General features: G+C 36.4%; 1 protein-coding gene across 2 annotated transcripts in view; it reads left to right on the top strand.

The window, feature by feature from the left end:
* Window positions 1-14851, top strand: part of LOC113064135 (calcium/calmodulin-dependent protein kinase kinase 2-like) — a 31052-nt gene extending 16201 nt beyond the window's left edge. For both annotated transcript variants that reach the window (XM_026234723.1, XM_026234722.1), the window contains exons 2-16: window positions 1595-2225; window positions 3072-3119; window positions 4562-4615; window positions 5487-5538; window positions 5712-5845; window positions 6461-6497; window positions 6642-6663; window positions 6761-6849; window positions 8103-8302; window positions 8385-8438; window positions 8581-8654; window positions 8735-8822; window positions 9291-9422; window positions 9589-9689; window positions 11966-14851. In XM_026234723.1, coding sequence (XP_026090508.1) covers window positions 1638-2225; window positions 3072-3119; window positions 4562-4615; window positions 5487-5538; window positions 5712-5845; window positions 6461-6497; window positions 6642-6663; window positions 6761-6849; window positions 8103-8302; window positions 8385-8438; window positions 8581-8654; window positions 8735-8822; window positions 9291-9422; window positions 9589-9689; window positions 11966-12038 — 1746 coding nt within the window. In that variant the 5' untranslated portion in view covers window positions 1595-1637 and the 3' untranslated portion in view covers window positions 12039-14851. The remainder of the gene's footprint in view (window positions 1-1594; window positions 2226-3071; window positions 3120-4561; window positions 4616-5486; window positions 5539-5711; window positions 5846-6460; window positions 6498-6641; window positions 6664-6760; window positions 6850-8102; window positions 8303-8384; window positions 8439-8580; window positions 8655-8734; window positions 8823-9290; window positions 9423-9588; window positions 9690-11965) is intronic.
* Window positions 14852-15195: the final 344 nt, after the last annotated feature.

The following is a 15195-nucleotide window of genomic DNA, read 5'->3' as shown; positions in this document are numbered from 1 at the left end:
GCAAAAACATAAGTAGAGATTCGATCGCAGAGGAAGAAATGACAGGGAACAAAACCGAGAAAGAGAAGAAAAACCAAGCTGCAGTGGATCTCGGTGAATGCGAGCGATAGAAATGAGGACGCATGGAGGGGGTGGGCCAGCCCACACTAGTTCTCCTTTCTGAACCCCTCAGAGGACTGAATGTCTGTTTTATTGTACCTGCTTATATTTCTCTCATTCTGCCAGACCCACACCTCTCCCACACACACACACAGAGAGTCTCCAATCTGAAAAAGAAACTACATGAAAAACTGAGGCTCAGAGCAGAATGGAGATATGTAATCTTGCGGGCAGGCTTTCCATGAATAACGTCTGAAACATTTTATATTTATAAGCTTATTAGCTGTATTCAGTATTCAATCTGTACAGGTAAACTATTTTCAGTGTAATATAATTATATAACAATGACCTGAAATTTTTTTTTTGAGTCAAAAGTTTGTTGCCAGTTAGGCTTTTACTATAATTAGCATTAGGGAAAAACACAAGAATATCAAGGAATTTTGAAATAGTAATTTTTGTAGAATTTTAAATTGTATGGAAATTAGAAAATGTTATTTTTGTGTGTTGAATTGAGGTCTGTGTGTGTGTGTGTGTGCGTGCGTGCGTGCGTGTGTGTGTGTTTGTTATGTATGTATTTACATATACATTGCACTTTGTGATCTCTATACGAGAGGCAATATCTGCAAAAAAATGTTTTAGAATTCATAAATACTTGTATATATCATAACGAGAAATATCAGGAATTTGTAAAATGGCGCAGCCTTGTGAAAGTCATGGAAATAAAAAATAGAAATATAGTTATGCTCAACTCAAATATGCTACAAATATTTAAAAATACATTTATATATTTATATAACAGTTCATAATTCATATCCAAAATATCAGTTTATTATTTGACACTTAACAATACTAATTATTACCGTATTTTTGGACTATAAGTCGCACCTGAGTATAAGTCGCATCAGTCCAAAAATACGTCATGATGAGGAAAAACACATATATAAGTCACACTGGACTATAAGTCGCATTTATTTAGAACCAAGAACCAAGAGAAAACATTACTGTCTACAGCCACGAGAGGGCGCTCTATGCTGCTCAGTGTAGACAGTATAGAGCGCCCTCTGGCGGCTGGAGATGGTAATGTTTTCTGTTAGTTCATTTCTCTCGGTTCATGTCAAATTAATTTTGATAAGTCGCACCTGACTATAAGTCACAGGACCAGCCAAACTATGAAAAAAAGTGCGACTTATAGTCCAGAAAATACGGTATATAAATATAAAATATTTACATAATAGGTCTAATAATTATATTAAATAAATAACATATAAAATACACATTATAAAATATTGGGGATTGGTTGAAATTTGTTGATTGATTGAAAGGGCCTTTTAACTTGACTTGTGTTTATTTTCTGTCTGAATGTAAAGTAATCATTCTGCCTGTTCTCAAATGATACTCAAAGTCAAGGAAATTCATTGGTCAAAAGCTGTGGGTAGTATGTGCGCTGGCATTCTGTATGAAGTCTAACATTTCCTAACTCTGTTTTTCCTGCAAGGTGTTGATGGAGGGGCTACTGAGAGGTGTTTGGGAAGGACACTATGTTTCCCTGTGTCTCCTCCTGGCCCTCTTCTGATCCCCCTGCCGCTCTGGGCCATGCTCCACCCATTCAGCCGGTACAGCCACCCAATCAGCCACTGCCTGACCTGCTGCGGAGCTGTGTTGTGCTCCCTTCCCCATCCACGCGCCTGAGCCCCTGTACCAACGAGATGGAGTCTATGATTGTGGTGACAGAGTATGAGCCCAGTGGTGGCTCAGGGCAGGAGGGCGGAGAGGATGAGGAGGTGGAGGACATGGACAGCACGGAAACGCCAGAGACGACGTTGTCAGGTCTGGTACCGCCCTTCCGTATGGCCTCCTGTGATCTTTTATCCCACACGTTTGGTCGCCTGGAAGCGCTTTCCCCAGAACCTCAGGAGCACAGAGGTAGACTCAGCCTCTCCGACAGGAAGCTGTCGCTACAGGAACGATCGCAGACGCTTTCATCGCCCTGTGGTTCTCCAGGGCTGAACGGACGCTATATTTACCCATCGCTGCCCTACTCGCCAATCACCTCCCCTCACTCGTCTCCACGCCTCCCTCGAAGACCAACCGTGGAGTCTCATCGTGTCTCCATCACAGACCTGCAGGTAGGGGGCCGGAGTTAATAGCAACTTTAGTGGAGTCCCTAACAAAAATATCAAACAATTAAACCTTTAAATAAAATATTATATAATATTTAATAGCTAAATTATTAATATAAATTACTTCAAAATAATATTAAATATATATATTAAATATTACATAATAAATATATTTTAAGATAATTGATCAAATATACATTATAAAGCAATGGGGCTAGAAATTGCTGCTTGTGATCACGACATTTTAAATAGCCTGAGATCATTTGAGCTGCTTGTGTGAGAACTGATGTTGTCTTTGAGGAGAACATTTCCTTTTCTTCATTCTCTGGATTGGCTTCAAGTCTGTGCGTAGCTTTAGCTTGTGTACCTTTCTCGGTTCAAGTCAGTGTTATTTTAGTATCACTGATATGCTATTATATTTTTTGTTAATATTTTGAATTCAATAACATTTTGTAAAATATTTTCTGTTTTCAAAGTTTTAGTAATTTTGTAGTGTATTTTTGCAATTTTTATTAGTTTTTGTCTATATAGTTTTTATTTATTTGTATTTGTATTTTTTTTAGTTATTTTAGTACTTCAAATTAAGCTAACTTTCAATTAAAATTGCTTTTATTTTTAGTTAACTATAATAACCCTGGCTCAAATACTCCCTTGTTAATACTTCTGCTAATGCTTTTGATTCTTTGAACCTGGAATGCTGCCAGCATCATTCTTGATGAGAGAATCAAGTTTGCATTTGCTGTGGTCTTTGGCCACACAGGCTGAAGTAATTGTCTTTCTCCAGTGACTACAATTCCTTAAAGAAGACCTCAGTACCACTGATTGATATCATTTGTTTCTTTATTTCAAAAGGACTGCGTGCAGCTCAACCAGTACAAGCTGAAAGATGAGATCGGAAAGGTATGTTTAATTTTCATTTATTATTGATGTATAGATCATTTCCTGCCAAGGCTGGGATGAATGTATACTTTGCTGAAAGATTAATTTGAGCTATTTTCCTTGCTGCAGAAAAAAAAAAAAAAATCACAAAAAATGTGTAAAGTAACAAAATATGTGAGGCATAAAGTTGGTCATCAATGCAAAATTAACGACATGAAATTATCCCACATTTGACTTTTTCTGGATCTTGGCTAATAAATAAATAAATACACATAAAATTTTTGGGGTCTTTAAAATTTGTAAATGTTTTTGGAAGAAGTTTCTTATGCTCATCAAGGCTGCATTTATTATAAAAAAAAAACTTTAAAACAGTAATAATTGTGAAATAATATTGCAATTTGAAATATTGGGTTTCTGTTTTCATATGTTTTGAAATGTAATTAATTCCTGTGATGGCAAAGCTGAGTTTGGTGCTCAGGAAACCTACTCTTATTATTATTATTATCAATGTTTAATGTGCCATATTACATCTTTACTGTCACTTTTGATCAATTTAAGCATTTTTGCTAAACAAAGGTATTCAAAACTAAATTTACTGAATTAAATGTTTACTTAACTTAAACTTTTAAACTATAGTGTATATGAAAATTATAAATACAGCAATACAAGAGATAACTATTTACATTACATTGTTAAAAATAAATAGAATGTGGCTGTTGACTGTTCAAAATCAATTTTGCACAGACAGTAGTCTCCCTCCACCTCTTTTTAACAGGGTATTATTGTAATACCATAGAGTTTTAAATTCAGATTATATGAATACTGTAATTATTTGGAACCATGTGGTAAATCTTTTTTTTGGACATGGAATCATTTAAATGCCACGTTGCATAGTACTTTGAGAAGTTCCTTGTAAACCATGTGATCCATAATATAACCATGGTAAATTTTTTCTAAGAAGAGTACAATATGATAGGTGCATGCAGTGAATATTCTAAAGCAATAAATAGGGTAATGCAGTGATGCAAGTGAAAGGAGCACTGAAGTGCTTTCACTGTTGCTGTTCCACTAAGCTTCATCTCTGTTCGAGGGCATGGAAAACTGTCAGCTTGGATGGGGAGATTCCTGTTCTGCTCTCATCTCTGTGTCTAAAGGGTTGGATTCCCTGCTGGAACGGCAATCTGCTATCCCAGTTGGGACCTGTGTGTGTGTGTGTAGGTTTGAGGGAGATGGAGGCAGAACAGACGTGGTATTATGCCTGTCTATGGCATTCATCATGATGCCGGCTGTTGCCTACTGGCTTAGTTTGGTTTACATGTTCTCCAGTTAATCAAACGGCACAAATGCTTGGCCACTTTAGCCTCCTGTTTCCCACAGTTTTGCATGTTACTGAGTGTGTCCGTGTTGCGGTTTGATCCAGGTACTAGTTGTCATGATTGACACACCTTGTTTTCCTGATAAAGGGCTCCTATGGAGTTGTCAAGCTGGCGTACAATGAAGACGACAACACATACTATGTGAGTGACACAGTCTCATGATCTTGCACAACTGTATACACACTTCATGTGTGAATAGTAAAGAGCCAACATGCTAGTGTTATCAGTAAGCTTTAAATGATGATTGCCTAGTTGAGGTCGCCTTCAGCAGCCAGTCTTAAAATAGTCACATAGACACTGTCCATGAAGAAGTTGATAAAATAATATTTATGATGTGATTTTAATTGGAGTACAATGCATTTTAGCACTAGTGCAACAAACTAACTAAACCCATGGCCTCATAATCTAGCTAAATTATCAATAGTTGTAAATTACTTTATCTCTGTTCTCACGGTTGACTAAATTAATTCTAAATATCCATATCTTAATTATTATTATTAATAATAGTAGTATTAATATTAGTTGTATTATTAGCATTATTGCAGTAAAAATAGTAATAATATATTGGTTTAATGTTTTTTTTTTTATTCGTATTCATTTCTCTTTAATTATTTATAGCTTATTTTATCTTAACTTTTTGTGCAGTTGTAGACTCCAACAATATACAGTATGGCAGCAAAATAAAAATAAAATAAAAAGATTGTTGGTATTTGATGAATAATTTAATTAAAACTGTTTTAATAGAATATCCCAATCTTGATAACAGTGATTATGAACATGCTGTAATAATAATAATAATAATAATAATATGTAGCTGTAATATTACATTAAATATTAACTTAAAATTGCTCAATTTTCTGATTAAATGTTATTTATTTTTGTATATATATATTTTTGGGGGCAGTTGTAGCCCTCTCTCTGTACTGGCTGTAGAATGGGGCATATGTCGCCCAGCACCAGTAATGACACTGGATATCTGCTCTCACTCACTCATTCTCACTACTCTCCACAGGCCATGAAAGTGCTGTCCAAGAAACGACTGATGAGGCAGGCTGGGTTCCCGCGTAAGTGTCTGCTTTAAAGCAGATGGAACGCTCAGCGGGGTTTATGATTGAGTGTATGTGTGAGTGTGTATGTGTGTGTGTGTGTGTGAGGTTGGGGGCACAGTTTCATCAGCTAGCAGAATGCCCAATACTTCAGCCTTTCACATGATTTCCTCTTGTGCTGGTTTAAACAGGCAGACCTCCTCCTCGTGGGGCAAAATTGGCCCCTGAGGGCCCTCCTCAGCCCAAAGGGCCTCTGGAGCGTGTTTACCAGGAGATAGCTATCCTCAAGAAGCTTGATCACCCTAATGTGGTGAAGCTTGTGGAGGTGGGTGTTTGTATTGTCAATATGCAACCTGTTTCTCCAGACTTTAGTGTGTAATTTATGCACCACTAGTGCAACCAAGTGGAATTTTAAACAATAATGACTATTTTCATACAGGTTTCCCATCATCTACTCTTCCTATTAAAATGACATGCATCAAATTAAATTGGACATGAATATATATAAGGCAGTAAGGAATAGAAATCTAAAAATATTTATTGTGGTTAATGCTTAAAAAAAAGTATACTAGGAAAAACAACTTATTGTAAATATTTTTATTTGAAAATATGACAAATACTGATTAAGAAAATAATTATTTGCGGTGTACTGATATGTACTGGCCAATTATTTAGCCAATAAAAACACTGAAAGAAAGCTTTCCAGCAAATTTCTAGTGGAAGTCAAAAAAAACTGGGTTGTGATAATTAGATGTTGATGTGTTGTGATAATTAAATGTTGATGCACATTGACATTGATGCAGTCTGTCATATTGATTGGACTGAATTTCTATCCCTCGTACCCTTGTTTTCATTTACATCAAATCAGATATGGCATAATATAAGGTCTATGCTTACTGGTTCCATTCCCTTTCTAAACCTCTTTGATTTTTTTGTGCAGGTGCTGGATGATCCAAGTGAGGACCATCTGTACATGGGTAAGTCTGGCCAGATACTCATTGTTTTGGCAGATGCTACATACTTGCACATGCACAATTAATTCTACTTCTCTGTGCTAAATGTATGTGAAGTCAGATAGGGTAATGCACAGCATCCTAACACTTTCCTGTGTGCTTTCACAGTGTTTGAGCTTGTCAAGCGAGGGTGAGTAAGCATGTCATTTCTGATTGTAGCGGCGGCCCATGCTGTGCTAGTGTCACTCTGCTAGAGAAACTGTGTCTCGTTCCCCATGTGTTTGCAGAGCAGTGATGGAGGTTCCTACTGATAAGCCCCTGGATGAGGACCAGGCACGCTTCTACTTCCAGGACTTGCTGAGAGGGATTGAGTATTGTGAGTGCGGGAATTTAGCTAATGCTTAGTAGTGTGATCAATACTCATGCTTGTTGCTAATAGATCCAGATAATGGGGCAAGGTACATTTACATGGACTCGTGCCACAGGCTGGGCTCTTTATAGTCTCATTGAGCCAAATGTTTAGACTAAAGTCTTGTCAGCATATCTTATACTGGCCAAGAACCACCTACTTAGCAGTGTTATTTTAGTATTATTTATATACCATTAAAGTATTCATTATTATTTTGACTTACCGTATTTTTCGGACTATAAGTCGCACCTGAGTATAAGTCGCATCAGTCCAAAAATATGTTATGATGAGGAAAAAAACATATATAAGTTACACTGGACTATAAGTCGCATTTATTTATAACCAAGAGAAAACATTACCGTCTACAGCCGCGAGAGGGCGTTCTATGTCTTCAGTGTAGACTATAGGAGCACTGAGCAGCATAGAGCGCCCTCTCGCGGCTGGAGACGGTAATGTTTTCTATTGGTTCATTTCTTTTGGTTCATTTCTCTTGGTTCATGTCAAATTAATTTTTATAAATAAGTCACACCTGACTATAAGTCGCAGGACCAGCCAAACTATGAAAAAAACTGCGACTTTTAGTCCGGAAAATAGTAGTAGTCTTTATTTTTATATTTTCAATATTCAATATCATTTAAGTTTTCATGCTTAGCCCATTGCTCATTCTGTCCAAGAACTGCCAAATTTGTAGAGTTATTTTAGTATGATTTATACATTATTATGGTATTTATTAATCATTTGTATTAGCTTTACATACATATTCAATTTACATTTCATTCATTTTGTAATTTGTAATTTGTATTAGTTTTTGTTTATTTGTATATATATATATATATATATATATATGTGTGTGTGTGTGTGTGTGTGTGTGTGTGTGTGTGTGTGTGTGTGTGTGTGTGTGTGTATAGCTTTAATTAGTTTTATGTCAGTTTTAGTTTTGTTGGTAATTTTGGTACTTAAACTTAAGTTGCCAATACAACATTTAAAATTTTCATTTAAAGCATTCATGTAATATTTATAATTTTATTTCAGCTTTATTTCTACCAGTTAACAATTTTTTTTAATTTTAATAGGTTTGTTAATAGATAGAAAATAGTAATAGATCAAGAAAGTTTGTGACATTTTTATCTACAGTATCCTTATACATCAAATTGTGACACTAGTCTTCAAAATGCATTAACTAATGATTAAAAGTGATGGCAACTACTCATCCTCAACAGTGCATTATCAGAAAATCATTCATCGGGACATCAAGCCTTCCAACCTGCTTGTGGGAGAAGATGGCCATGTCAAAATTGCCGACTTTGGGGTCAGTAACCAGTTTGAGGGAGCAGACGCCCTCCTGACCAGCACAGTTGGGACGCCAGCATTTCTCGCCCCAGAGACCCTCTCAGAGACCCGCAAGAACTTCTCTGGAAAGGTTAAGAGCTCTATTATACTCTAAAGCTAGTTGTAAACATCCTGTTAATTTTCATTGTCAAGTTAATATCGTGTTTTTATAGGCTCTGGATGTGTGGGCGATGGGAGTCACCTTGTACTGTTTTATCTATGGAGTGGTATGCCCTGTTTTGACTTTTGTATATATCATGAAATATACAAATATATATAAACCGTAACAATTCAGCACAACTTTTCAAGACAATGTATAAAACAAATTCATTTCGATGTGGTCTTTGACGTTACTTCCTTTCTTTACAGTGTCCGTTTATGGATGAGCGTATTTTGAGCCTCCATCAGAAGATCAAGACCCAACCAGTGGAGCTTCCTGAGAAGTGAGTATTTTTCTTGAGCCTGAAAGAGCGTCCCCATTTTGATGTTCTGGCATTGATAGCATTTTTGTCCCACTTCACAGCGCAGACATGTCAGATGACTTAAAGGACCTTCTTTTTAAAATGTTGGACAAGAACCCTGAAACCAGAATCACCGTCCCACAAATCAAGGTCAGTGTGACTTTTATTCCACAAGTGACACCACCTTCAAGTTTAACAAAAGTGATATGTGTGTAATCTCCACACTATATTAATGTCAACAGTATGTTTCCTGAACACTAGCCCGCATCTGTGATAGGTCAGAAAAGTTTTGGTCTAGAATTACGCTGTTGGTTGATGTTTGTTTTTTTGAAACCATACATGCTACCGTTCAAAATGTCGGTATCATACAAATAGAAGTATTCTTTCAAGAAACAAATCTTACTGACCACAAATTATTTGTAATTGGAAGTATATTTTTTCTTATGCTATAATTAGCCTCCATACTTCCAATGGACCACAAATGAAATCCTTCTTTGTTCTTAAAGATGATTTCAAAGCACTTCCTGTGTGAATATAGGATACTCCTGCTGCTAGACACTGTCTTGAGTTAATGAATGATATCAAAGCAGGATTTCTGTTCCATTGTTGTTGTTGCAGGTGCACCCGTGGGTGACGCGGCACGGCGCTGAGCCCCTCCCCCCTGAGGACGCCAACTGCTGCAGCCTGATAGAAGTCACAGAGGAGGAGGTGGAAAACTCTGTCAAGCACATCCCCAGCCTGGCCACCGTGGTAAGATTGCAAACCGCTTGTGGCATATTTGTTGGTATGAATAAACAAAATGTATTCAATGCTAATAATCTCATCAGATGATATAACAGATAAATAATCCACACAGATAACAGCGCAAGTACTGTTTTTGGAGTTACTTATACTTGCTGCATGCTCTCTGCTGTAGATCTTGGTTAGGACTATGCTGCGCAAACGGTCTTTTGGGAACCCGTTTGATTGGGGCCGCAGGGAAGACAGGAGTCCCGCCGCACCAGGACTCACGCTTTCGTAAGTCTTACTTATTAGAGATGGGCTATAACTGGAACAGATGTTCTGAACGTACACTTGCAACTCTGCAGTGGATTCAGTGGTCATAGAAAATGTAAAATAGTTTAGCTTGTTATTTAATTATAACTTATAGTATAGATGTACTATTCTATTTACCCGCACTAAGTCATTCTGTAACACTATAAGAATGAATCGTCAGTGTATTTTGAGGTAAAATAGAGCTTAATGTGTATGCAACGTTTCCACAGAAAATAATTTTGACTAGTTTCTCAGTTGCTTAAAAATGAACTAAAAATTAGTTTACAGTAATGCACTTAAAGTAGAAGCCTGGCAGGCAGGCAGTCCATTTATTCATATTTTTATTCCGCAAGGATGCATTTAATTTATCAAAAGTGACAGTCAAGACATATACAATGTTACATAACTGATATTTGACAGTGAATGGCTGCTTAAATTCAGCTTTTTCATCACAAATTACATTTTAAAATATTACACTATATTAAAAAAATTATTAAATTGTAGTAATATCTCACAAATATCACTGTTTTTACTGTTCATTTTATTAAATGAATCCAGCCTTGGTGAGCATAAAAGACTCTTTTCGACTCCAACCTGTTGAATGGAGTGTACATTCGTAATGCACTAAATCTATATGTACTTAAGAAGTGAAATTCTATATAATGTGTGTAGTATCAATGTAATCCTGACATACTAAAAACATCATTGCCATGTGACCTAAAGCGGTAGTTATGATGCTTCAATGCCATTCACAAATCCTCTCCAGTGGCCTCTTGGGATAGTAAAGTGACCATCAGATGCTCACCTCAGAATCTCACCGGAAGTAGAAGGTTGTCTGGGGACTCTTTGCATAAGGTCTAATGTGGGGGTCTCCAAACTCGGTCCTGGAGGGCCTGTGTCCTGCAGAGCTTAGCTTTGAAGAGTCATTTTTCTCATTTTATGACTCATGAGCGCCCCCTTGCAGCTATGATTTCCTGGTTGAAGCTATCATTACAATGCTTTGCTAGCAGCGCTTAAATGAAGGGATAGTCCACCCAAAACTTACAATTTCGTCATCTTTTACTTACCTTTCATGTCATTTTAAACCTGTATGACTGACTTACTTATGCAGAACATAAAAGAAGATATCTTGAAAAATGTGGGTTACCAAGTAGTTGATGGTGGCACTATTTTTTACATACTATGGAAGTCAGTGGCTACCGTCAACTGTTTGGTCACCAACATTCTTCAAGATTCTTAAAAATAGAAGAAATTCATACAAGTTTGTAATGACTTGAGGGTGAGCAGAATTTTCATTTTAGAGTAAACTATCCCTTTAACCTATTTCTATTGTTGTTGATATTTAATAAACAAGGGAAAAGCATCAGTCATTTTCTGTGGTAATCGTTAGCATATTTGAGTTATATTTAATAAAATATACATTTAAGGCTTTTTTAGTCAGGAATATTTAATAGTAACGCTCCGATTTAAGAATTATTGCATATCCGAATCTCTCCTGCCATCTAGAAAAGGGAGAGCAGGGAGTTTGCAATACTGCCGCAATCTCCGTACCCCCAAGTAAAGCTCCGCTAGCCTGTTAGCACTGTTAGCATGATCTGCACTTAAAAGGTATGGATGGTGTGGTGTTATTTGCATGCTCAAAACTATTATCATTCAAATGGCTTAATGAATAACAAGCTTTTCCGCTTGTATTTTCCTACCTGATAAACAGCTTTTTATGCATGTAATATTTAAAATATTCAGGATATTTCTTCTTAAAAACATTAGTAGTTGTACAGGCTACTTTTAATAATCAACCCTTAGTACATCAAGCATTTATATTTTGCGTGTAATGTTTGAACAGATCAAAAATAAGCTCATTTATCTCCTATAAGTTCATGGGGAGTTCAGGATGATGTTTTCCAGGTCCTTCTGAATCTGGGAGCATCCTGATTTGCCGCCCAACCATGGTCATTTTTTTTACAAGGACGCTGATTGGTTTATCGGACTGGGTGCATTTTGCATGCGGCGCTGCAGACCTGGCCGTCCCAGTCTAACCCCTTCGCAAAAAAACATGGTAGTCAGTCATTTTCATGTGCCTCCTTCCGACCCGAGCATATGACTGATGCGATGCCATGAACTCCCCCTCGCGCTGACTTAATTTCCCCGCTGCCTAACAATTCTAGCTGCACTTAACAACAAGTCTGCATTGCCATAGACAGGTTGACACGCCTGGAATGTGCAGTTATTTTAAACCTCCACATTTGTCTGTTTCCTAGGAAACAAGAGAGCGAGGAAGGCATGCGAAGCATGGACCTGCCCTTCGTGGGCGAGGATGAAGTTCTTTCCTGATAGTTGTGGGTGTCTTTCTGTGCAAGGATGGGGCTGTCTTGGCTTCCGGAAGGCCAGGATATGGACCTGGGGCTGGGGCGTGGATGGAAAGATGGAAGAGAGGAAGAAGCTCTTGTTGGGTTGTTGATGTGGAGGGTGCCCACCTGCTCATGCATGCTTTTGTACAGTCCACAGCAGCATGCACTGTATCTGTCCGCCCAGGTTTCTGCCATCTCTCAGGACCTGTTTGCTGTGTGCGTGTGTGGTTTTACTCTCCTCTATGGCACAGAGACTCTGCTTTACTCCCCTACTTCCGCTAGGGGGCGCCACCAGAAAGCAAACCAGATTTTTTGGGGGAAAAGATTTACAATTCATCACTCATTAATTAGAGAGACATGATACTTTATTGAAGTTCTACAGATCTTAAAGATTATTAGAACTGAATTTGAAAGTGATAAAATAAAGACTTTCATCAGAAATTAATTTCTCGAAAACATCAGGTTTGATCAAATTAAAATTAATGAATTAATAATAAAATGTATGCAAGTATACAAAAATGAACACATTAAATAATAAATAGCTTTAAATACTGAAAATCTTCAAATTTGCCGACAATAACCTCTAAGAAGTTTTTAGAATAAATTTTTCATTTCTTAGATTTTTCCATCAGTCATTAATTAGGGAGACGTGCTGCTTTATTGCAGTTTTACAGATCTTGTTAGATTTTTAGAGTTGGGTTTAAAAATGATAAATGGAAGAAAAAAAAAAACTCAGACTTTCATCAGAAATTAATTTCAACTTCAACTGAAATTCTTCTCAAAATCAAGTGTGCTTAATCAAATTAAGTAAAAATGTTTAAAAAAAAAATTAAAATAATTTTTTAATAATTCAACTTCTTAAAATTCCTGGTCAGGAAATGTGTTTAATGTCATTTAGGAAAATTGCAGATATGTTCGTATGTGTGTGTTTGTTTATATATCAAAACACACAGCTTTGTGTTTATATTAATGACAGCGCTGTAGATGGTGAACAGGACCAAACCTGGAAACTATCTCTCTTTTCCTTTCTTTTTTAACAACAAAGAGAGAGATTTATGGTCATAGCATGGTTTTGAATAGTAGGTTAATTATTTAGTGCACAAATAACCTTTGGGAATGCCACAAAAGGCATTGTGACCATTCTTCTTGTATGTACTTGACCCTTTTGACCCCCTTGACCCATGAAGGTAACAGTTTCTTACTGTAATTTCACTTTGTTTTCCTGTTTAGAGTTACCAAAATGACATGTAGTGGTTCATTTCTGACTTCGTCATGATCAGAGTGAGTTCGTTGTCAGCATTTCTATATAGGATGCATACTCTATGAAGTTCTTGAGGAAATACAATAACTTTGTGCAATCTATGCATGACTTTTCACTTTAGTAATCAGTGTTTGTCAGTTTTGACACAGATATATGCCTTACATTTTCATACTCATAACTGTAGCATAGATCATCAGTACACGTGTGTAGAGTTTTTTGGTATGCTAGAATTGTAGATAAAGTAGGATTGGAAATCTTAGATAAGCTGTTCTAGACAGTGTAGAACTATAGTAACTTGCTTAAGCTCAGTTTTAAAGTTAGCAAAAGTAGTCCAAAGCCCTGTTGAGATTTTCTCAATGTGCACTATGGTCATGTATCTCCTGTGTTGATTATTTTTCTATGATTGTTTGTTTGTTTGTTTGCTCTATTTAGCTGTAGTTTCAAAATGTTGGCGTGATGGTGCTTTTCCACCACTGAAATTAATAACATATTTCATGCTTCCATGTATCAGGGGAGTCTTTTCTGCACAAGTAGGTTGAATGTATGTTGTTGGTTTACCTTGTAATACTATAAGTATTGACTATAAGTCAACTTTATACTGTTTTTTTTTTCCACTTTTTTTGTTTCCCTGCATGTTAAACTCTGCTGTATTTTATAGTACTTGTTTTCTGTGACTTTCTTTCTCTCTAAGACTTTTATTTGAATCTCTTGTGTAGGTACTATTACTATGCATAAGAAATCTCACATTGTGGTGCAGTTCTGGACTGTGTAAGTCAGCTGGTTGTGTCTTCTATTGGATATTGAATGTTGAAGAAAACTTGTAATATTGACTTAAATATGCATGTGCACCAAACGAAGCTGGTTAAACAATAGCACTATTGCATATGTAAGCGAACAGTTTAACAGATTTTGATGACCTTTAAATAATGTATTCAGGACTAGAGAAGCACCGTTCCCCTTTTTTGAGTAAGTGTTTATAAGGAAAATCTGAAAATACATGATTTATCTTTTGCACGTTAGAATGTTTAGCAGAAATCAGATGATGCATGTTTAGTGAAAATTTTACGTGAAGGATGAGGCCGCCGTAACCATGTTTTCTTTTTCTGTACATTCAAAACTAGAAGCAAAATTCATCAGCTGAAATCAAAGACAGCATTTTTTTTGTTTCCTATGTACAGCCACTTTCTCAAAGAAGGACATTGCAAACGCTATGTTGAATAGAGCTGTATATTGAAGGGAACGCTGTATTGTATATTTTTAACTTCTTAATATCATTCCTCACTGTTTCTGCCCAGTATTTCTTGAAGGGCTAGAGTAAATGTTTGCATCCATATCACACTAGCAACTGCATTTGAGCACTGTTGAGAGGGCTGTTTACAGGGATGTTACGTAAATGCATGCCGTCACAATCACGCAGTTTCATTCAGCATGTTTTGGAAGCATGTTTGAGCTCTTTTACAGCATCTTCTGATCATTGCTGGTCATTCTATATATTGTATCCAGTTGATTATTTGAATAAATTAAAGTTGCCTTTACTTTTGTTTTATTTTTATTCATAAGTTATTAATAGTAGTAACAGTTGAAATAGTATTGTTTCGACATGGTTAAATGCTTTCAATCTTATCTGTAAAATGTAGAACATTTCTGTTAACATTTATCTTGTAGTTCAATACCACCCCCACCCCCCCACCCTGTTTTTAATAATAATTTTCTAAAAATTACACATTTATAAAAATAAAATGTCAGGGAGTAATATGAAATATTACAGGGGGTGTATAGTAAATAGTACAGGGATGATTCACCAAAAATAACAATTCTGTCATCATTTACTCACCCTTAAATTTCTTCCATTGAACACTAAAGATAATCTTTTGAAGAA

The sequence above is a fragment of the Carassius auratus genome, chromosome 46, assembly GCF_003368295.1.
Source record: "Carassius auratus strain Wakin chromosome 46, ASM336829v1, whole genome shotgun sequence".
NCBI lineage: Eukaryota > Metazoa > Chordata > Actinopteri > Cypriniformes > Cyprinidae > Carassius > Carassius auratus.
This window is presented reverse-complemented; position numbering and strand designations above follow the sequence as displayed.